At 35.8% G+C, this 25123-nt stretch overlaps 2 protein-coding genes across 2 annotated transcripts in view; both read right to left on the reverse strand.

The window, feature by feature from the left end:
- prom (prominin) overlaps positions 1 to 25123 on the reverse strand; it is a 614595-nt gene that overhangs the window by 108449 nt on the left and 481023 nt on the right. The window contains exon 20 of the mRNA XM_072540698.1: positions 24398 to 24433. Coding sequence (XP_072396799.1) covers positions 24398 to 24433 — 36 coding nt within the window. The remainder of the gene's footprint in view (positions 1 to 24397; positions 24434 to 25123) is intronic.
- LOC140448518 (uncharacterized) lies at positions 15336 to 18505 on the reverse strand. The gene is made up of 2 exons (XM_072541601.1): positions 18393 to 18505; positions 15336 to 16087 (listed from the first exon to the last, which is right to left on the reverse strand). Exons 1-2 carry the CDS (start codon positions 18402 to 18404, stop codon positions 15398 to 15400), a joined length of 702 nt encoding a protein of 233 aa, XP_072397702.1. The 5' UTR covers positions 18405 to 18505; the 3' UTR covers positions 15336 to 15397.

Raw genomic sequence — 25123 nt, forward strand, 5'->3', positions numbered from 1 at the left:
CCAGATCATTATGACTTTTATGATAGCAGAATATAGTTGGTTACAGATGGTGTGGAGTTCATGGACTAGTGGTTTTCGCGAAAATGCATCTTATGGAATGAATCGAGGAAAGAGAATGGCGATTTTTATGCTTTCATTTGAAGTAGGATGGATTGAAGTCTTTAATGCTTGGAGTATTCCATATAATTGTGCGGTATATATACTTCAACTTTTAGCCAATCGCACAGAGCTTATTGTCGTCGTCAGTGTGGACACAACGAAGCCACAACAGTCTTCATTCCTGGACGCATCGGTGTATAAAATTTTATCAAATTGTGTTAAGTTGAGGATGTTTTGGAAGGATTTTCTAAGGATTAAGTTTAGGATTCCTGTTTTGTCGAATCTGCATAAATCAGTATTGAATATTGGAAGATTGTGCATCCATGGAGCTGTCTTGGGGGTATAAATAGAAGTAGTATTGGAAAGGTTGATAGAATCTAATAAAGGAGATAATAATTGTGGTAATGTGAGAGACTGGTTGGATGCGTTTGCTGGGGGAGGTTCTATGGGATTGATTAGATTTATTACCGGGTTACTTGGGTTTGCTAATATTCTTACAAAGTATGAAAGTAGAAGCTGCTGTCTTCTTAGATGGAGTGGTGGCTCTGAAGATTCAACGCACACACTTTCAGCGGGACTTGATTTGAAAGCACCGAGGCATAGTCATAGGGATGTATTTTGAATCGTGTTTAGAGACTTTAGTAGGGAGCTACTAGATTCCATATAAAGAATACTGCCATAATCTAGCCTAGAGCGAATTAACGCTCTATATATTTTAAGAAGAGATTCTTCGTCAGCTGCCCAAGAGAAGCTAGCAAGAGACTTAAGTAATTCTTTGGATACAGTTTCCTTTAAGTTTCTGAATATGCTGTCTCCAGATAAGCTTTTTATCAAAGGTGATACCAAGAAGTGTCAAATAATTAACTGTTTGTAAACGAAGTCCGTTTAGAGTTATAGAAGGTGGATTAGGTCTATGTTTTTTGGTAAAGTGAATTACTTTGAATTTAGGAGCTGAAAACACAAATCCAGTACGCGTGGACCAGGTGTCTATTTTGTTTATTGCATTTTGTAGCAAAGTGCTGGTGGTATCTGTGACTATGCCTTGGCAGTATAATATAATATCATCAGCATATATTGAGTACCTGACTGGTGGTTCTAGATATGAATAAAAGGTATTTATGCTAAGTAAAAATAAAGTGGTGCTTAAAACTGAGCCCTGAGGCAAACCGTTGTCCAAAGCGTGTGGTTTTGATATTTTTCCGTTTGTTAATACTCTAAAATATCGATATTTTTTTAAAATAAATAAATGTTACCAGTTAAGTTATATTTAGTTAATTTTCTTAGAATTAGAGGTCTTTGTACTGTGTCGAAGGTACTTTGGATATATAAAGTTACTGCTATGACTTCGCTTCTATTCGAAAATGCGTTAACAATGTCAGTATGTAGTGTGACCAGGTTATTTATTGTACTTTGATTTGATCTGAAACCTGTTTGGAATGGGTCAAGAATATTATTTCTTTCTAGATACCATAGTAAGCGTTTATTGACCATCTTTTCTAACATTTAACATAGTGAACAAGTGAGAGAAATTGGTCTATATGATTTTAGAAGATTTGGAGATGAGTCATTTTTTTGATAGGAATTGTAGTTGCTTGTCGCCATAACGTTGGGAACTGGTTTTGCGACCAGATCTTATTATATAACTCTAGCAGTTTGAGATGTGTGTCTGGATTAAGATTTTTAAGAATATGGATAGTGTTGTGAATTTATTAAAAGGTTCAATATTTATAACACTTATGGATTTAATTTATTTCTTTATTTATATTAACTTATCTGACAATAATTTATTTATTCGTACGTTACAAATTCGCGAGCGCGGGTCTTGAGTATTAACTGCCCTCCATATAAAAATGTTGTATTTATATACGAAATCCTGATATACTAGAACAGCATCGAAAGATCGAGAAGCTTGGCCGGCTCATTCACCATAATTTTGGTTCTAGACTTCCACCGAAATTTCTACAATAAAACAGAATAATTAGTCATAAAAGTTAGGCCAGTATATTTATCGTAACATTGCCCCCCTCTTAAAAGATGGTTCCTCCTGGAACCTTGTCGGGACTGGAACCGGAACTGTATGCTGGTATCGGCAACTGGACCCTCTTTTACAACTTCCAGTTGTATAAAAATGACAAGGGACGGTTTTCTCTCCGCACCAGTAACTATGCGGATTGCAACAGACTAACACCTGGACTTCGGTGTCTTTAAAGATCTCCTCCACCATATTTCGGATAACCCTCCAATCTAATTGGCGGCACTCCAACTTTGGCATGGCTAACTTTTGCACGTCGGACTCTAGTACGTGCCCTCTCAATTGAAGTAAGGCTTCCCATACATCTCGGTAGGTAGGTTGGTCACGGGCAGTGTCTTTTGTTACCAGGTAGAAAAGGTAACGTGATGCATCTTGGAGTTTCAAGGTTTTACCGGACGCTGGCACTTGGCATTGAAGTTCTGCAACTCGACCAAACTTCCTTCGAAAGACGGATGCCAACCCTGGTGCGTCTTTGATACTGGCCGGGATGGTAAGGGCCAGCGAGTAGTCATCGGGGAGCGCGAGTAGATCTTGCTTTTCTTCAGTGGTAACACCATGTCTCGCTTTACCGGTACCTCCATAGGCACCCATGAATTCCTCAAACGTGAGGTCAGACACATCTTGGACTTGGTTTACTTCCACTTCTTCATCTACGTCGTGGTCACCTTCGAAAGATGCCAACCGGTTATGGTGTACTATCATCGGCTTTCCCCTCGGAATCTTGCTTATTCGGTAGATGACATCGTTGATCTTCTCCATGATGAGGTATGGACCTTCCCAAAACTGCTGCAATTTGGGAGAACAACCTTTTCGCTTCTTGGGATTATACAGCCATACTTTGTCGTTCTTCTTAAAGCAACCCTTTTCGGCTTGTGTATCGTACCGTTTCTTCATTCGGTCGCTAGCGATCTGAAGGTGGGAACGGACCAACTCATGTACATCGTCCATTCTTCTTCGTAATTCGATCACATAATCTTCACCTGCTACATCTTCTCCAGGTCGACACCCAAACTCTAGATCACAAGGTAGTCGCATTTCGCGTCCGAATAGGACTTTCGCTGGTGTCTGGCCTGTTGATTCGTTAACAGCAGATCTGTAGGCCATTGTGAAGAACGGAAGGTATTGGTCCCAGTCTCGCTGATGATCGGACACCATCTTTATCAAATATTTGCCAACTGTCCTATTCATCCGTTCTACCATACCATCAGATTGCGGATGATATGCTGTAGTTCTTGTTTTCTTCATGCCTAGTCTATCACATATTCCTTGGAATAGATCGCTTTCGAAGTTCCTGCCTTGGTCACTATGGATCTCCAAAGGCACTCCAAATCGGCTGATATATTCTTGGATCAACTTATCTGCAACGGTGGCGGCCTTCTGGTCTGGAAGTGCGTAAATCTCGACCCACTTACTGAAGTAATCCATTACTACCAGCATGTACTTGCCTCCATTTTCACTTTCTGGAAATGGCCCAGCGATGTCCAAAGCTATTCTTTCAAACGGGCTTCCAACATTATATTGTCTCATAGGAGCTCTCCTTTTTCGGTAAGGCCCGTTACTCGTGGCACAAATAGTACATTTCTTACACCAGTCTTTTACATCGTCGGAACTGTTCATCCAATAAAACCGTTCCCGAATTCGCTGAAGGGTTTTCCTTACACCAAAATGCCCTCCCGATGGACTGTCGTGTAACTGACGAAGTACTTCGGCTATTCTGCTCTTTGGGATCACCAACTGTCTTCTCTTCTCTGAACCGTCATCATTTTCCAGGACTCGTTTAAGCAAGCCATCTTCGATGATAAATGAGTCCCACTGGGCCCAATACGTCTTAACTACTGAGCATAGGTTTGATATTTCCTGCCAAGGTGGTCGACGGTTTTCCTCTTTCCATTTTCGGATTTTCTGTATAACTGGATCTCTCTCTTGTTCTTCCCTGATCTTAGTAGGCGTCCAGTCGTCGTTGACAATCGTCGTTCTTAGCACTGCTGCTTCCTTGGATTCCGTTTTGTTGCAGTGGGGACACTCTGCTGAGCATGGCCTTCTGGAAAGAGAATCAGCGTTTCTGTGGCTAACTCCGGCCCGGTGCTCAATCTTAAAATCGTATTCTTGGAGTCGTTCGATCCACCTGGCTATCTGACCCTCTGGATTCTTAAACTGCATCAACCACTTAAGGGCGGCATGGTCGGTTCGGATTAGAAACTTTCTTCCATAGAGGTATTGATAGAAGTGCTCTACTGATTTCACTACTGCCAGAAGTTCTCTTCTCGTGACGCAATAATTCCGCTCAGGTTTTGAAAGAACTTTACTAAAATATCCGAGGACTCGTTCCTGTCCTCCTTGAATCTGAGACAGCACTCCTCCAATTCCCACATTACTTGCATCTGTATCTAAGATGAACTCTCCTTCTGGCAGTGGATACCCTAAAATTGGTGCTGTTATTAAATGCTTTTTCAAGGTCTCAAAGGCATTTTGGCAGTCTATATCCCAGCGGTATTCTCTTGCTTCCTCTGTAAGTCGCGTTAATGGCTTAGCGATATCTGCAAACTTCTTAATAAACCTCCGGTAGTAAGTACATAATCCAAGAAAACTTCTCACTTGATGTTTGTCAGTTGGTTTTGGCCATTCCTTAATGGAATCGATTTTTCCCTTATCCACGGCCACTCCTTCTTTACTGACTATATGACCCAGATAATTGACTTTACCTTGAAATAGCTGGCACTTCTTGGGGTTTAGCATCAATTGGGCAGCTTTAAGTCGATTAAAAACGTTTTCTAAATTCCTCAAATGATCTTCGAATGTCTCCCCCAAGACGATTATGTCATCTAAATAAACCAGGCATGTTTTCCAAGATAACCCTCTCAACACATTTTCCATAAGCCTCTCAAATGTCGCAGGAGCATTACAAAGTCCAAATGGCATAACGTTGAATTGCCACAATCCAGATCCTGTGGTGAAGGCTGTCTTTTCTTTATCTACTGGGTCCATTTCTACCTGCCAGTATCCAGACTTCAAATCTAAAGTGGAAAACAATTTACTTCCAGCCAATGTGTCCAATGTGTCATCGATCCGAGGCAGAGGATAACTATCTTTCTTGGTAACGTTGTTCAGCAAACGGTAATCCACACAGAACCTCGTCGTTCCGTCTTTCTTCTTAACCAGGACCACCGGAGAGACCCATGGGCTCGTAGAAGGTTCTATCACCCCGTCTTTCTTCATTTCCTGAACAATCGTTTCAGCTTCCTCTCTTTTCGCCTGTGGTAATCGTCGAGCTGTTTGACGAATTGGCTTAGCATTACCAGTATCAATTTTATGCTTAACAACGGTAGTTCTTCCCGTCTTTCCTCCTTTCGGTACGAAAATATCACGATACTGCCGAAGAAATTCCCTTAATTTCCTTTTCTCCATCTGGTTTAGAGACTGTCCTGCAACTGCAACCATTTGGTCGAATTTGTCGTTGGAATTATCAGATGTTGTCGCCTGACGAATTATGGATGTCACAGGTACACAAGTTCCTACTTTTGTCTCTTTCTTTATGGTCACTGGGTAGTCGTTGACATTGATAAGTCTCACAGGAATTTCTTTAGCCGAAGTCACCAATTCCTTTCCAATTATGATTCCACGGCCAACCTCATCGTCGTGGTTCCAAGGCTCCATCATAACAGGTCTCCCTTCGTCTACAATTCCCTGTAGTCGCGCTACTATGATCGTTTCGCTTCTCGCAGGCACGACTGTATCTTCTGTAATGGCTGCTTGCACAGTGTTGTCATTATGTGGATGGAGAAATACTTCCTCGTTGCCAACTTTGATTACCTTATTCTTAAAATCCAATTGGAATCCATGCATATTCATTACGTCCATTCCTAATATAACATCCTCTTCGATGTCAGCAACTATAACAGTATGGACAAACTTTTCTGCTCCAATCCCCAATTGTACCTGGATTTCTCCATGAATGTTGGCATTTTCACCTGTAGCGGTCCGAAGTCGCAACCTCGTTGGTAACAGTTTCTTTCGGCTGTTTATAACTGTCGGGCGTATAATGGTTCTGGTCGCTCCGGTATCCACCAACAACGTATGCTTTTTACCATTTATGTCTCCATCTACATATACACTATCTTCACGACATTTCAAAGAAGCTATTAGTATAAGAGGGTCTTTGGAAGAGTTCCGGGTCGAAGCTGCCCCCCTAAGGTTGACTCGTTCTGGTTTTCCTGATGGTGAGTTTCTTGATTTTATGGTCTTCTTTTTCTTGCATGTCATGCTTTTCATCAAATTAAAGAGCTGGTCAAGTTTATCTTCATCTCCTTCCTCTTTTACAGTCCTAACTTTACTGTAACCGCCAGAGGCCTGCGTAGCTGACTCATATTCGAGGGCGGCGGATAGGACATCAACCAGCGTCTTGTGACGTGCTAATCGCAGTGTTCTCTGCATTTCATGATCACGAAGACCATCAATAAACGTTTGAACGGCCAATTTTTCCATCATGTCTTCGGGAGCTGTTGGATAAGCATATCGTACTAATCTGGCAATATCTACCTCATATTCTTGAAGAGCCTCATCTTTCTTCTGTCTACGATTTTTAAGCTGTGACTGATATACATGCTCCAAATGTTCGTGGCCATATCGCATATTTAACCTCTTCTTCAGTTGTTCGAAATCATCGGTCTCCTCTACGGCTATGGTCTGAAGCACATCTAAGGCATCTCCTCGAAGAGCGATAGTCAGGTTTACAGCCTTTTCTTTTTCAGACCATCCATTTGCTCTTGCGGCTGATTCGAACTGTTTCATGTAGTTGTTCCATGATGATTTTCCGTCGAAAGTTGGGACTTTAACATGAATAGAACCTCCACTTCCTTCAAATTTCGGCCGTGTCTCCAACTTAAATTTCGTCTCGTCTTCTTTTATCTCCACTGTAATCGGATTGTTACCTCTCTCTGCTGTCCCTGTTTCTTCCATCTTCCTTTCCATCTCTTTAATCTTTTCTTCGAAGGCCAACTTATCGGCAGCAACTTGGTTTTTTAACGAAGATATTCTATCGTCCAGGGCAGACATCTCAGAAGTGACTTTAGAGATTTCCGAAGAGATGTTAGCAGAGACTTTGCTTTCCAGAGAAGAAATCTCGTTAGAAACTTTGCTTTCTAAAGAAGCGATGTCGCCGGATACTTTGTTCTCCAATTTCGAAATCGACGAGATGACAGCATCATGTTTGTCTTCAAATATATAAGTCTCTGGGTCTAGTCCTTCTTCTAGCAAAGCGTTCTTTAGTCGTTGGACTAACTCAGCCTTTTTTCCGGTGGAAGATAATTCTCTGTCTTCAAGATGTCTTCTTAAATTAGTCACTGTCAGCTCATAAATCGTAGCCATTTTCACAATTTATTTTATATTCACTTGTATTATTATTATAAGTCTAATTTATGTTCGATCTCACTCTGACACCATTTGTTGTGAATTTATTAAAAGGTTCAATATTTATAACACTTATGGATTTAATTTATTTCTTTATTTATATTAACTTATCTGACAATAATTTATTTATTCGTACGTTACAAATTCGCGAGCGCGGGTCTTGAGTATTAACTGCCCTCCATATAAAAATGTTGTATTTATATACGAAATCCTGATATACTAGAACAGCATCGAAAGATCGAGAAGCTTGGCCGGCTCATTCACCATAATTTTGGTTCTAGACTTCCACCGAAATTTCTACAATAAAACAGAATAATTAGTCATAAAAGTTAGGCCAGTATATTTATCGTAACAATAGGATATCGTCAGAACCGGCTGCTGAGTTTTTAATGAAGATATGGCTTCGTTTAATTCTAGGAGATTAAAAGGAAGATTCATAGAGCTAGTGTTAGAAAATATTTTGGGGCTGGATATGTTGGTATCTGAGTTATTGGGAAGATTCGGAATGTTTGACTTATCTGAAAAGTAAGAGGCAAAGATATCTGCAATATGTTGATCGGCATTCCACCACGGAGCAGGTTTATTGGAAAGATCAATCGCGCATTTACCAATACATTCCTCAGCAGATTCAGTTAAACAGTTTTACATCTGTATCTATATCATTGTTAAAAAGTAATTCATCGGTTTTTCCCTTAACAGTGGTTCTAAAAAGATCCCAGTTTGCTTGAGTGATTTTCCATTTTGTTATAATTCTTGAGGGCAGTTTTGACTGGTCAGAGATGAGAAAAGGAAAATTATTACTCTCATAGAGACTGTTTAGTGTGTACCATGAAAGTAAAGTTAATATTCCGGGATTACAGAAAGATAAATCTATGGAAGAGAAACTACCTATTTGAATGTGAAAGTATGTACTACTTCCTGAATTTAGTAAGTTTATATTTACCTTATTTAGTAAATTTTCGATTTTTTTACCTCTTCCAAATGTGTTTTCGGAGCCCCACATAGTATTATGTGCATTAAAGCCACCTACTAAGATAAAAGGTGTAGGAAGCAGAGAAGTTAAATCTTCAAGATCGGAACTTATTAAACAATAGTTTGGAGGGATGTATATGCAACAAATTGTAATTTTGTAAGGACATCAAGCTGTAACGGCTATAGCTTCGAGATTTGTGTTTAGCGGAAATTCTTTATGGAAAATATCAGTGGAAACAAAAACTGATGCTCCGCCACTGGCACGAAGTTGGGTAGTTCGAATATAGTGGTAACCTGTAAAATTTTTAAGTTGTCCGGAATACTTATCAGTGAAATTTGTTTCTTGTAGGCATAGAAAGTCAGGAGAAGACTCAGAAGGCATGGACGACGAGGATAAAATCCATCACAATTCCATTGTATCGGTGTGAAGGCTTAAATTATTATGTAGAGTGTTTGGATTTTTGCGAAGTTTGTGAACTATCAGAGAGGTGTTCTTTATCACAATCATCCTGGGAATTATCAAGACTGTTTATACGTTCAGAATCATCTGTTGCAGAATGTATTTTAGTTTTAATTTTTTTATTGAAGCGTGTAATTCTGATTTTTGTAGATCTATCTTTATAATTTGCGTTTATTGATTGCAAAGTTAGAATGAGTGATTTAATATCTGTTGTGAATTTAAATGCTTCTGAGACAGGGTCACAGCTGTCGTAAGCGTTCTCGATAAAGGCAATTATATTATCAGGAGGAACTGCAAAAGCTTCTGGGTTTTGTTTATAGGCTTCGTGTATTGCTTGCTTGGAGTCAGTGCATACACTGGGATTGAGAGAAGAACTACGTTTTCGTTTCTTTTTTGTATTGGAGGTGTAGAGGAACTAGGAACTGTTTGTTTGGGAGGAAACATAGTTTGTTCTGTTGCGCGGTTTTCCCCAGATTGAAGGTTATTATCGCTTATAGATGATACAGATGAGCGTGGACTTTTCTGTGGCAGTTGAGAACTTAAACATAGTTTATCTGACTTTTCAGATATTGTATCATTTTCGCCATTCTCTAAAGAGGAAGACAAATTAAATAGATTTGTTTGGGAGGAAGACGGTTTGGAATGAGATGGAAATTGTGTATTCTGTTGCTGTGACGTTGATTCGGTGGGAGGACTTAGGACGCCATGAGAAAAAGTAGGATTTTCAGATGACAGGTTGTCAGATGAAGTATTGTAAATCCAATTGTCCAATTTTTGTCTAAAAATATTTACAAACGTAAAAGTTATAACGAAAAATAAAATTTTAAATTTCCAATTTAACACCCTGTATCTTTTTTAATATCAATATTTTATAAAGGCAAGTTAAAATCGTAATATTTTAAAGTGCAGAATCTACGGATTATGTTTGTACAATTACTTAAGGATCACCCTGAGAAAAAGTAGGATTTTCAGATGACAGGTTGTCAGATGAAGTATTGTAAATCCAATTGTAAATTTTTGTCTAAAAATATTTACAAACGTAAAAGTTATAACGAAAAATAAAATTTTAAATTTCCAATTTAACACCCTGTATCTTTCTTAATATCAATATTTTATTAAGGCAAGTTAAAATCGTAATATTTTAAAGTGCAGAATCTACGGATTATGTTTGTACAATTACTTAAGGATCACCCTGTATATATATATATATATATATATATATATATATATATATATATATATATATATATATATATATATATATATATATGTATATAATGGCCTTTTTCTCATGGCGTCTTAAGTCCTCCCACCGAATCAACGTCACAGCAACAGAATACACAATTTCCATCTCATTCCAAACCGTCTTCCTCCCAAACAAATCTATTTAATTTGTCTTCCTCTTTAGAGAATGGCGAAAATGATACAATATCTGAAAAGTCAGATAAACTATGTTTAAGTTCTCAACTGCCACAGAAAAGTCCACGCTCATCTGTATCATCTATAAGCGATAATAACCTTCAATCTAGGGAAAACCCCGCAACAGAACAAACTATGTTTCCTCCCAAACAAACAGTTCCTAGTTCCTCTACACCTCCAATACAAAAAAGAAACGAAAACGTAGTTCTTCTCTCAATCCCAGTGTATGCACTGACTCCAAGCAAGCAATACACGAAGCCTATAAACAAAACCCAGAAGCTTTTGCAGTTCCTCCTGATAATATAATTGCCTTTATCGAGAACGCTTACGACAGCTGTGACCCTGTCTCAGAAGCATTTAAATTCACAACAGATATTAAATCACTCATTCTAACTTTGCAATCAATAAACGCAAATTATAAAGATAGATCTACAAAAATCAGAATTACACGCTTCAATAAAAAAATTAAAACTAAAATACATTCTGCAACAGATGATTCTGAACGTACAAACAGTCTTGATAATTCCCAGGATGATTGTGATAAAGAACACCTCTCTGATAGTTCACAAACTTCGCAAAAATCCAAACACTCTACATAATAATTTAAGCCTTCACACCGATACAATGGAATTGTGATGGATTTTATCCTCGTCGTCCATGCCTTCTGAGTCTTCTCCTGACTTTCTATGCCTACAAGAAACAAATTTCACTGATAAGTATTCCGGACAACTTAAAAATTTTACAGGTTACCACTATATTCGAACTACCCAACTTCGTGCCAGTGGCGGAGCATCAGTTTTTGTTTCCACTGATATTTTCCATAAAGAATTTCCGCTAAACACAAATCTCGAAGCTATAGCCGTTACAGCTTGATGTCCTTACAAAATTACAATTTGTTGCATATACATCCCTCCAAACTATTGTTTAATAAGTTCCGATCTTGAAGATTTAACTTCTCTGCTTCCTACACCTTTTATCTTAGTAGGTGGCTTTAATGCACATAATACTATGTGGGGCTCCGAAAACACATTTGGAAGAGGTAAAAAAATCGAAAATTTACTAAATAAGGTAAATATAAACTTACTAAATTCAGGAAGTAGTACATACTTTCACATTCAAATAGGTAGTTTCTCTTCCATAGATTTATCTTTCTGTAATCCCGGAATATTAACTTTACTTTCATGGTACACACTAAACAGTCTCTATGAGAGTAATAATTTTCCTTTTCTCATCTCTGACCAGTCAAAACTGCCCTCAAGAATTATAACAAAATGGAAAATCACTCAAGCAAACTGGGATCTTTTTAGAACCACTGTTAAGGGAAAAACCGATGAATTACTTTTTAACAATGATATAGATACAGATGTAAAACTGTTTAACTGAATCTGCTGAGGAATGTATTGGTAAATGCGCGATTGATCTTTCCAATAAACCTGCTCCGTGGTGGAATGCCGATCAACATATTGCAGATATCTTTGCCTCTTACTTTTCAGATAAGTCAAACATTCCGAATCTTCCCAATAACTCAGATACCAACATATCCAGCCCCAAAATATTTTCTAACACTAGCTCTATGAATCTTCCTTTTAATCTCCTAGAATTAAACGAAGCCATATCTTCATTAAAAACTCAGCAGCCGGTTCTGACGATATCCTATCCATATTCTTAAAAATCTTAATCCAGACACACATCTCAAACTGCTAGAGTTATATAATAAGATCTGGTCGCAAAACCAGTTCCCAACGTTATGGCGACAAGCAACTACAATTCCTATCAAAAAAATGACTCATCTCCAAATCTTCTAAAATCATATAGACCAATTTCTCTCACTTGTTCACTATGTTAAATGTTAGAAAAGATGGTCAATAAACGCTTACTATGGTATCTAGAAAGAAATAATATTCTTGACCCATTCCAAACAGGTTTCAGATCAAATCAAAGTACAATAAATAACCTGGTCACACTACATACTGACATTGTTAACGCATTTTCGAATAGAAGCGAAGTCATAGCAGTAACTTTATATATCCAAAGTACCTTCGACACAGTACAAAGACCTCTAATTCTAAGAAAATTAACTAAATATAACTTAACTGGTAACATTTATTTATTTTAAAAAAATATCGATATTTTAGAGTATTAACAAACGGAAAAATATCAAAACCACACGCTTTGGACAACGGTTTGCCTCAGGGCTCAGTTTTAAGCACCACTTTATTTTTACTTAGCATAAATACCTTTTATTCATATCTAGAACCACCAGTCAGGTACTCAATATATGCTGATGATATTATATTATACTGCCAAGGCATAGTCACAGATACCACCAGCACTTTGCTACAAAATGCAATAAACAAAATAGACACCTGGTCCACGCGTACTGGATTTGTGTTTTCAGCTCCTAAATTCAAAGTAATTCACTTTACCAAAAAACATAGACCTAATCCACCTTCTATAACTCTAAACGGACTTCGTTTACAAACAGTTAATTATTTGACACTTCTTGGTATCACCTTTGATAAAAAGCTTATCTGGAGACAGCATATTCAGAAACTTAAAGGAAACTGTATCCAAAGAATTACTTAAGTCTCTTGCTAGCTTCTCTTGGGCAGCTGACGAAGAATCTCTTCTTAAAATATATAGAGCGTTAATTCGCTCTAGGCTAGATTATGGCAGTATTCTTTATATGGAATCTAGTAGCTCCCTACTAAAGTCTCTAAACACGATTCAAAATACATCCCTATGACTATGCCTCGGTGCTTTCAAATCAAGTCCCGCTGAAAGTGTGTGCGTTGAATCTTCAGAGCCACCACTCCATCTAAGAAGACAGCAGCTTCTACTTTCATACTTTGTAAGAATATTAGCAAACCCAAGTAACCCGGTAATAAATCTAATCAATCCCATAGAACCTCCCCCAGCAAACGCATCCAACCAGTCTCTCACATTACCACAATTATTATCTCCTTTATTAGATTCTATCAACCTTTCCAATACTACTTCTATTTATACCCCCAAGACAGCTCCATGGATGCACAATCTTCCAATATTCAATACTGATTTATGCAGATTCGACAAAACAGGAATCCTAAACTTAATCCTTAGAAAATCCTTCCAAAACATCCTCAACTTAACACAATTTGATAAAATTTTATACACCGATGCGTCCAGGAATGAAGACTGTTGTGGCTTCGTTGTGTCCACACTGACGACGACAATAAGCTCTGTGCGATTGGCTAAAAGTTGAAGTATATATACCGCACAATTATATGGAATACTCCAAGCATTAAAGACTTCAATCCATCCTACTTCAAATGAAAGCATAAAAATCGCCATTCTCTTTCCTCGATTCATTCCATAAGATGCATTTTCGCGAAAACCACTAGTCCATGAACTCCACACCATCTGTAACCAACTATATTCTGCTATCATAAAAGTCATAATGATCTGGACTCGATCTCATGTTGGTATATTGGGAAACGAAAAAGCAGACCAAGCCGCTAAAGCAGCATGTTCTTCTGACATAGCCTTCAAAGAGGTCCAAATCCATAAGGATCTTGAAATATTGATAAAACAAAAAATCCTCATCTCATGGGCGGACCTGTGGAGTAAAACAAAAACTAATCTGCATGACGTTGAACCCAACTTATCTCGCGTCAATATCTACTCTATGAACAGGAAAGAAGAAAAGTCAGTTATTCACCGACTACGAATAGGGCATACACGTCTCACACGTGGATATCTTATGGCATCAGAAAACTCTTTATTATGCCACTACTGTAATAGCCTCCTTTTCATCAAACACGTGATAGTAGACTGCTGCCAGTATGATTCTTCCAGAAACAAGCACAGCCTAAAAGGAAATCTAAAAGACATTCTCAGTGTTCCAAACCGTTTTGACAGTGTTCTTAGATTTTTAAAAGAAACAAGTTTAATTCAGCTAATATAAACAGTGCATAGTGATCAGCTTTATTGTTTTAACTTGCCTACAAAAAAAAACTGTTCATATTAAATTCTTGTACCTATATAAAATATGTATAATGTGCAAAATATGTAAACTGTACCCGTGTCAATGACCATAAGCTGTCGAGACACGTTAATTTTAAATAAAAAAAAATCAAAATTGAAAGTAGAGTGTATAAATTGGGTATAATCTAAACAGTTCAGTTAAACCCACAGTCAATGGGAGAACCATAAAATTAAAATGTCAAAGTATTACTCAAGACCAACTGACCAACAGTGGGAAATGTTGAAATATACAACTGTGGAGATGGTCTATCTAAATTACGCAGATATATGGAAAGTGTAATCAACGCCAACTATAGATCAATTGAACCTGAGCCAGCTAGTTTTGTAAATTGTTGAAGAATAAAATACTAATATTAATCAAAATATGAAATTAATAAATTCTTAATCGGTATACTCAGTGCAGGAAGTCTAAAAAGCCGAGCTGGGTCCCCCACGAGGTAAAGCTGCAATAAAGTTTTGAAAATGGGTTTAAATTTAGTACAATTTAAATTAATTTGAGTATTAAAACAGTGAGAGTTTTTATTTGTTTCCCTTGTAATTTCCAAATCTTCCAATAAATCGTAAAAGTAGATTTTCTTTCTAGTAATGTCATGTAAAATAGATGAACCAGTATTGATGTTAAAATTGTGTTTACTGGATAATAAGTGTTGACCAAAACTTGAAAAGTTTGGTCTTTTCAAATGTTCTGAAACTCTAGTAGATAACTTTCGAATGGTTCTACCTACATGAGAGGTACCACAATCATCACATTTTAATTTTACTAGTAGAAAGTTTTGATACCAAATATAAAATGTAATTCTCATTATAAGTGTAGCGTAATACCATATAAAAATATCGATTATTGGAATATCTCAACAATCTAATTTTATTTTTAAAAAATTGTATTATAAATAACAAACTGCATAAATAATAAAAACAATGTGTTTTACTAACGTTTATTTATTTATAAATAAATAATTTAAAGATGTTTATCACATTTCTAATTACCATGGTTGAACAACTGGTCCAGCGGAGTAAGCGGATAGAACTGGAGCAGCGTGCCCGGCATAGGCAACTGGTGCTGGAGCCAAACTCTTAGCTAAGACTGGTGAAGAGTAAGCAGATACAACTGGAGAAGAGTAGCCAGATACAACTGGAGAAGAGTATGCAGATACAACTGGAGAAGGTGCAGCATAAGCTAAAGGAGACAAGCTTTTGGCTACAACTGGTGCAGAGTAGCCTGAGATAAGTGGGGAAGAGTAAGCAGAGACAACTGGTGAATGTGCAGCATATGAAAGAGGGCTTTTAGCTACTAATGGAGCTGAGTACGCTGATAAAACAGGTCCATGGGCTGGTAGAGACAATGGAGCAGAGTACGCTGATACAACAGGGCCATGGGATGGTAGAGACAATGGAGCCGAGTACGCCGATACAACAGGACCATGAGCTGGTAGAGCCAATGGAGAAGAGTAGGCGGAGACTACTGGAGCTACTGATTTGGCTAAAACTGGAGCAGCAAAAGCTACAGGCGCTGGGTGGCTGGTGTAGGTTTGAACAATCGATTTGGATACAGCCGGAGCAGCTAAAACTGGAGCCGAGTGGTAGGCTGATACTACTGGAGAGGTGGGAACTGCTAATGTACTGTCCCAGCTACCGGCGTTGGCAAAAGCCAGAAATGAAGCAAAGATGATTACCTAAAAACGAAATATTAATTTTATTATCAAGCATTAAACTTAAAATAATTTGAGTATACAAAAAACAAATTTTTACAATTGAAATCTGATAAACTATATAATAGTAAAATAAATTTGAATATAGTAATGCTAGTTTCTTTTCTTAAACAAAAAATTTAAAATACCAACAGAAACTAAAAAAATAAATAAAAAAATCACATTCAATGTTACTATGATATTATTTCCAGGATATGGTAATTGCTCTGGGACAAATAATGCAAAACGGTAATAGATTAGAAAAATAGATTAAACATTCTTTTTTTTTCATGTGCCTTGTCCGTTCCGAACGTTGGCAATCAACATGGCTATTCTGACTTTGTTTACGGCAGATCTGAATAGTTCAGCAGATGACAATCCGAACCATTGCCGCAAGTTTTGGAGCCACGAGTGTCTTCTCCTCCCTGGACCCCTTCTGAGATTAAACATAGTAAAAAAAATAGGTCAGTTTCCGTAGAGAATGGCATGGTTTTCGGCCACAAAGTAAAAAATAATAAGCAGAACCTTTGGCAAACAAGACTATTAAACCTTGAAATATGGGAGTAAAAAATATAAAATGCAGAAGAGTTATCAGTAAAATTAGAAAAGTACAAATAAAAAGTAAAAAAATATTACGAAACAAATGGCATACGAAACATGTGTAAAAAGTAGAAGTTGGAAAATAAATAGATAGATTTTATTATTGAAATGTTACAGATATAAATATTATTATAAAATTAGGAGCCAATATTCACGGAACGAAATTTTTTGTCAAAATCTTTCATATTTTCATTGATTTTAAATTAGCTAATGATAGAGTACTAAAGAAGAAAGGTATAAAGTTGTGGATAAATCCAAAATTTAGAAATAATATACTGATAAAGCTACCAGCTATAAAACCTAAACTATCAGAAATACTTGACTATCATTTTAACATATTCTAGAGGAAATGGTACAAAACACAAACATAGATAGCAGGGAAAGTATATTCATAAAATCTTGAAAAATTACCTCCTACACATATGTCAACTTAACAACTCAGACAACACACACGTTCCAATAAGCCTTAGAAAATACGGGCTCGTTTTTAAAGAACGATGCTAGTGGCAATTTAGTGACATAAAAAAATGATATCAAAGAAGGGGGACAAATATGAAATGTTCAACACACAAAAATTTAAGAAAAAATTCATGATCCCGTATATAAAAAATATAAGAGGGCTGATTCGGATAAGACATCATGAAGGATTACAACAAAAAATCTATCTATGACGAATTATAATGTTACAGCTTGGGTATACTAGGGAACTAGGGAACTAGGGAATTATGGATGCTAGAAAAATTGGTGGGGTAAAATCGCTATGGTTGGGAAGTTTAAGGCTCTATTTAAGCCAAAGAAATGTTAAACGTTAAGAGAGCTATATTGTTGATGAATTATGAACAATACCTTCATTGAAAATTGGAAAATAAATAGGGAACTAGGGAATTATGGATGCTAGAAAAATTGGTGGGGTAAAATCGCTATGGTTGGGAAGTTTAGGGCTCTATTTAAGCCAAAGAAGTGTTAAACGTTAAGAGAGCTATATTGTTGATGAATTATGAACAATACCTTCATTGACAATAATTGGAAAATAAATTTTACCAGTATGGTATTGAATTTCCATATGACATGATTCGATTAGCAATTACAAAGTTCAACAGTATTTATACGGGTTATTTATATTATACTAAATAGAAAGAAAGAATCTTAATTTTGCAGAACGTATTATCAAGGAAAATTATACTAAAAAATTAAAAATGAAGACAAATAAAAAAAATCGTTTTAGTATCCACCAGAATAGAGAAAAAATATAAGAAAAAAGAAAGATATCTTACGAAAAATACGCATGAATCCAAATTGTAGTGAAGATAATTTTTAAAACATGTAATGATATTTTAAAGCCATAAAATGATAATACTGTCCAATTAGGTAACAAACTACTAAATTTATGATTAATTTCTAAAAAGAAATTTGAAACAAAAAACAGAGATTGGAAGAAATCATCTACAAAGGGAACATTTAAAAAACTGGCAATAGAAAAAGAAAAAAAGGAAGTAGAAGACAAGAATACGATGTGAAAATGAGAAAATTTTAAAAAGTTAAACCCCTATATTAACATTAAAAAACTTGTTGTAAAAAAACTACGCGATATTAATTAAAACAAAGGCAAAACTATGCGAATACTTAAGTAATATTCATAAAGGTTACCTATGTATATTTAATAATACTAAATATACAATCTTTTACTTACTTTAAAAGCCATATTGTATTGGTGATTGTAAGTTGGCAAGAAACTGATACCATTTAAAAAAATGAAGCGTTTTTATAGCAACTAATTCCACCTAAAACTAAACCACTTTCGACCGTTTTGAAGGTCTAAGCGAGCATCCAGATAACTCAGTTTTATTACAAAACGTAATTTATTAACATACTTAAATTTTACAGAAAATTATTAACATGTTTGGAAGAATAAAGAATAACTTCCTAAGAATCTTATTTTATAAAAATGCCAATTTTATTATAAAAATAAAATGTCAAATCACTAATAACATTTTTGGATAACAAATAAAAGTTTTGGATTTATTTAATTTGATTATTCAAATAAATTAAAGTAGTATTTTAGCGATGTTTTTATTACTAGAACTTTTTATAATTACTTTTGAAAAATAGAGTTAGTTGGAATAATCTTAACCACGCACAATTATTGTGAACAAGTCCCATAACTTTTTAATTTGGCAGGTTTAAATTAGTTCGATTATTAGTTTTAGAGAGTCATTCAACTGATAGAACAGTTGTCAAAATTCCATTTTACATAACATATTTTACCCACGATCCCGACGAAACAGCCCATGCAGAATTGGCAATCATAGTCTGATCATTTGTTAACCATAAAATTTTACAAAATTATTCCACACTTAAAATTCAATCAGCAGAGCACTTCAATCAGAATAGAAACCTTATTGTGGCCATTTATTGTCGCAGCTATTTATTCACCTCCTAGATTTAATATTCTACTTGAAAAATACGACAGCTTCCTGTAAAACCATTGGCTCGCACTTTCTGGTAAGAGGCGATTGAATTTCCAAAAATACACTATGGGAATCACGACTAACTACAACGAAAGGTAAAAATCTACATCGATTATTACAGAAAAATATTTCATTCTTCTTATTCATAGGGTAATCAACATACTGACCAGCAGATAACAACAAAAAATTTTCGATCTTCTAGATTTTGCAATATTTAAAGGTTTACCTAACACGCATTTAAAAATAGAGCCTAGTTTTGATCTAAGTTCGGACCATAGTGCCATATTAATAAGATTAATTCCAACTATAATATACAATAAACAGCTATTAAGATTATCTAACAAAACAACAAACTGGGAACAATTTGAAAACACCATTAACCAGAATATAACGTTAGATCACCGAATAAAAGAATCTGATGAGCTGGAATTTGCAGTACAAAACTTACCGACTGTAATAAAAAACGCTGCTTGGAAATTTACTCCTATAAGTAAAAAGAGTAATCCTTAAAACAACAATGTTCCATTACATATCAAACAAATTCTAACCGAAAAAAGAAGAGCACGTGCAAAATGGCAAAGGTTTTGAAATCCACTTTATAAGACACAGCTAAGTAGACTAATACACCAGCTAACGTTAGCGTATATCAAGCTCGAAATGAAACTTTTAATTTTTATATTAAGTCTCTCTCCAGATGACCACTCTATTATGGAGAACAACTGAAAAATTTAAGAAACCGACACTACCAATTCCTTTAATAAGAAAACCTAATAGAATTTGGGTGCAGACTGACAATGAAAAAGATAATGTATTTGCAGAATACTTAGAAAATCTATTTACTACAAATTTATGTCAAAACATAAATGATGATGTATTTAGCGCATATTTAGATGCGCCCTTCATACTGTTACCTTCAATAAAAACATTCTCCACATTCGAGGTTTGCAGAATAATATTAAACACCAACTCGCACAAAGCCCCAGGATACGATTTAATTGATATGGAATACTAAAACATCTACCCAGGGAAGCAGTTCTCATGCTTGTTATTATCTATAATAGAATGCTGCAGTTAAGACATTTTCCAATCTAGTGGAAATATGCTCATATTATAATGATTGGAAAACTAGAAATTGCCTACAGAACCTTCTTCCTATCATCCGATATGCTTGTTCCCCTTTATGTCCAAGATATTTAAAAGACTCCTGCTAAATAGAATAAGAGAAACTGTGTCACTCGAGAACATAATACCCGAACATTAGTTTGGTTTCTGTCAAAACTGTTCAATAATCCAACAGAGTCATACATAACAAATTAAATCAAAAAAAGTTTAAAAGAAAAGAATCTGTGTGCTTCAGTATTTCTCGATATTGAGTAGACTTTTGATAAAGTCTGGTTTGTAACCGGTTTGTTACATAAATTAAAATCTTTACTGCCTAGAGATATGTATCTTAATTTGAAGTTCTATATTAACGAACGTTCGTTCCTCAGTGAATTGTCCTTAGGGAAGTATCCTCGGTTTCTTCCCATACCTAATATTTACTGCTGACATACCTATTACAGATGACGTCACAGTGGCGCCTTTTGCCGATGATACAGCCGTTTTAGTTCCAAACAAAGACCCAGACATAGCATCAAATAAACTGCAAAATTACTTGCATATATTACAGAATTGGTTGACAAAATGAAAAAGTAAAGTCAATAATGAAAAATTAGTTCAAATCACATTTACAACAAGAGTCGCACTTATCTACAAGCTAATTTAAACAATGCTCCCATTACTGTTAGAGACGTGAAATATCTTGGGTTATATTTGGGGCGAAAGCTGACTTGAAAGCAACACACCGCCAAAAAACTCAGCTCAATATAAAATTTAAAAAAATGAATTGGTTATTTGGCAGAAAGTCACAACTGTCATTGGAGAATAAAATACTGCTTTAAAAAGTCATAAAACCAATACGCACTTACGGCGTAGAACTCTGGGGCTGTGGAAATCCGTCGACCACCAAAATTTTGCAGACCTTCCAATCAAAAATACTGCGTATGATAGCTAACGCTCCTTCGTATGTAAGCAATTCAACCTTCCACAATGACCTAGGAGCATTACCCGTAAAAGATATCATATCACTTTACTCCCACAAGGCCAAAAACTCTTAATTTAACGCACCATAGCCAAATTATCAGTGAATTATATCAGCCACCAATGGAGGAATGAAGACTGAAGAGTACTTGGTCCGAAGACCTAGTTACATAGGTGAAAATAAAGAACTGTCGCTAAAGAGCACTTAAATCAAGTCACTAATTGTCATTTTATTTACTAATTACTCAAGGTACTGTTTATGAGTAGATTGTAAATATTCATTTAAAAATAAAAAAAAATGTTTCACTTGCTATAGAGGCGCTCCTATTTTTGACTTAATTTTAGCATACATCAAAATAACAATATATGTAAGGTAGGAAAAGTAGGGACAGTATTATTCATGACCCGGTCAAGGAATGGCGAAACTAGTCTCGCCATACACGAGACCAAAGTTTGTAACCACAGTTTTTAACCTGAAAATACGCCAAAGAATGATCAAATAATATACTTGATCAGTGTTTTTTCACATGTTACCAAGACCTGGAGTCTAAAGGTTATGAGATCAATCGTCTAGAATCATTTGAGATGCTGTTGCATAGAAGAATGCTAGGAATAACCTGGACGGCGATAAAAAATAACGAAGCTGTATTAACTAGAGCAAAGGCCATTCTTGAGTCATCGAAAACTATTAAAATAAGGAGAATGTCATACATACGGTATGTTCTCAGGGAAGAGCAGTACAGAATCCTTGAGCTTATTATAAAAGGTGAAATCAAGGGCTGCAGCAAAATTAAAAGGAAGCAGATGTAGTAGCTGAGAATATTCATGATTAGATAGGAAAACGCAGTGCCGAACAACTATTTAGATTAGCTGAAGACTGTGAACAACTCGTCAAAATAATTGCGAACTTAGGGAGACCTTATATGACACCGAAAAAAGAAGATATACTCAAAAGACCTAACTCTTTACCAATTTTTATGCTTTGGTACAAATGTACCCAATTGTACCTAATGTGGTATATCTTTACCTCTCAAGTTACCAATGTAGTTGTTTGGTGTTCAGGTTGGTTACCCTTTGTTCGAAATACAGTTTTTCTTTTTAGGGACTCTAGTCCCGCAGTCATGGTAGAGTAAATTCAATAGAGTCAGTAAAGTAAATAGGGAGAAAAGCCAATATGTGTGCTACCCTTACAGTTAGGTGGCTTACCCATAGTCATGAAAAACAGAGGGTAATCCATTATACAGGGCACCCAAAGTGAGACTCAGATCATAAGCCTCCTCACGTAAGTGAGGGATGAAGGAAAAACCTGGGGGTCAGATAGATACCACTTCAACAGCAAAGTGTGACCAGTTTGAGCTTAGGACATGTGGATCCCACTTTACAATAGTATACACATGTTCCAAAGGGGCAGGGTTATCACTAGGTGTGTGTGTGTGTGTGTGTGTGTGTGTGTGTGTGTGTGTGTGTGTGTGTGTGTGTGTGTGTGATTTAGCCTTAATGTTAATATGCTTATTAAGCTATATTTTATTGTTAAGACAGCGAGCTATTTTTGTTACTCTAGTTGTTTGTTCTTTTATTTCTGCTTAAATTTTCACATACCTTTTAATTCGAAATATAATAAATCATTGGGTAATTAAATTAATGTTCATTTTACCTTCTCTAATATAGCTTTGCTTATAATAACAGATGGATTGCAAGTAGTGATATTTCCATTACAATTCTGTCTAATAATATTTATGACTCTGGTTTATGACTCACAATTCTTGATTGTTTCATGTTCGTTGACCATTAGATCTTTTACTTCATTCTTGATGCATAAGTAATGTGTTTTGTTTCTATTTACAGAGAAGCCCCATTCTTCATATGTTTTAAACAGCCATCTCGTCATGAATTCTAAATCTTCCTTGTCTGCTGCCACTACTACTTGGTCGTCCGCAAAATGTAGAGTGTATAATGTTGTATCGTCGTCAAGTTGGATCCCCATTCCTGAACATGATCTTCTCCAGTGTTTTAGTGCTTCATTTAAATAGATCTTAAATAGTATTGGAGCGAGGCAGCATCCTTGTCGTAAGCCTTTTGTTACTGGAAATTCTTCTGATAAGGTGTTATTTAGTTTGATTTTTGATGATGCTTTATTGTATAATTGTTTGACTGCGGCGATGATCGTGCTTTTTAATGAAGATCGTTCAAGAGACTGCCACAGCTTTCTCACAGGAATCGTGTCATATGCTTTTGTGAGATCCACAAATAAAAGATGTATTCCCTGGTTTCTTGCAACTTTCTTTTCATTCAGTTGTGTTAGGGTAAATATGTGGTCTACGCAAGATCTTCCAGCTCTAAATCCTGCTTGCTGTTCAATTTCATGAGGTTCGTATTCTTTCTCAATCATGTTTTTTAAGACCAAAACAGAACCAAACAGACTGCTAAAGGTAGTGGTGACAGAGATACATCTGTAGTTTCCGCAAATATCTTTTGGAGTTTTTTTGTGAATTGGAGTAATCCATGCTTCTTTACAACTATTCGGAATTTCTTCCCCATTTAAGTATCTTGTGAATAGCATGACAAATATGTTTGGTCAAAAAGTCCCCCTTCCACTTGAGGGATTATCTTACCTGTGACTCACTTGAACCGATAAGAATTGACGTCATAGTTTCTAAAGTTATTAATTACATATTGTAGTAATGATTTATATGTGATTCCTGCTGGGTCAAATTAACCAATAAAAATCTCTCGTGGGCTTGTAGTCTATATTTTTATTATAGCTGTTTTGTCTATTATGAGAAGTGCTTTTCTATTTACCTTTTATCCATTTTTACTGTTCAGTTATCTTCTAGAAATAAATATAAAAGCGCGGAACAAACATAGTATTTAGCGAACTAAACAAATTTTTATTCTTTCGTTTCGGTTTTTTTATTCTGTTTTACTCTTGATGTAATTTTTATATTGTAAACTAGTTAAAATTATTATTGATGAAGTTTTTTAATTGATAATTTTTGCTCAAAGCAGAGGGATATAAGATGTAGATCTGAATAACGCCCTTTCATTATTCTTGCCATACAAATATTCGCAAAAACAATCAGTTTTGGAACTTAATTGCTAGACATAGTTAATGAATTAAATGTTTTACATTAAAAATATAAATACTTACCTGGGAGATTGCACTCGAGATGAAATTGTAGGAAGCCTGAAACAGAAAATATCAAAATAATAAACATGAACGTATAAACATAAAATAAAAAACAGTTTTTAATCTATAAGCTTATAAAGGCTTCTGCTTTTTCGTAATGACTTCCTTCCTTATAAATTATATGAAGAGCTTTTTAATAAAACTGCATAAACCCATTTCCTGCTAAAATACATTTTTTGTTGAATTTTGAGAGTTTGGTCTGCCTTAGATCTTGTGTATAAGTCTTATGTGTTAAAAGTTAATATTTCCCATTTAAAATAAGCCTAACAATCACGTTTTTTCCACAAAACTTAATTAACCCACTCAAAAACCTTTACTCAATGTTCGCTCTTTTTTTATACAAAACTTAACATCTCCTTCTTTAGCTAGCCATTAAAATTAGTTTTACAAAACTGCATAAATCCTCCGGCCTGCAGAACTATCCCTCTACAATTTTTGTTTGGTTTTAAAAGCATCCTTTAGAATTAGATGTTGATTCGTAAAACAAAATATAATATTCGTTAGTTCTAAAACTACTCACGGGTCGCACTGACAGTATGTAGCGTAGCCACGTTAGGCCACGCTGTATGAGATATGAGATTCTCAGTACTTTTCCGTTCGATGAGACGGGATGTTGTGAATTCGTTGTATGTCAACGTTGTTTCTGTGTTTTGCATATTATTTTGAGATGGAGACTGTTGCTAATTT

The sequence above is a fragment of the Diabrotica undecimpunctata genome, chromosome 8 (assembly GCF_040954645.1).
Source record: "Diabrotica undecimpunctata isolate CICGRU chromosome 8, icDiaUnde3, whole genome shotgun sequence".
NCBI classification, from domain to species: domain Eukaryota; kingdom Metazoa; phylum Arthropoda; class Insecta; order Coleoptera; family Chrysomelidae; genus Diabrotica; species Diabrotica undecimpunctata.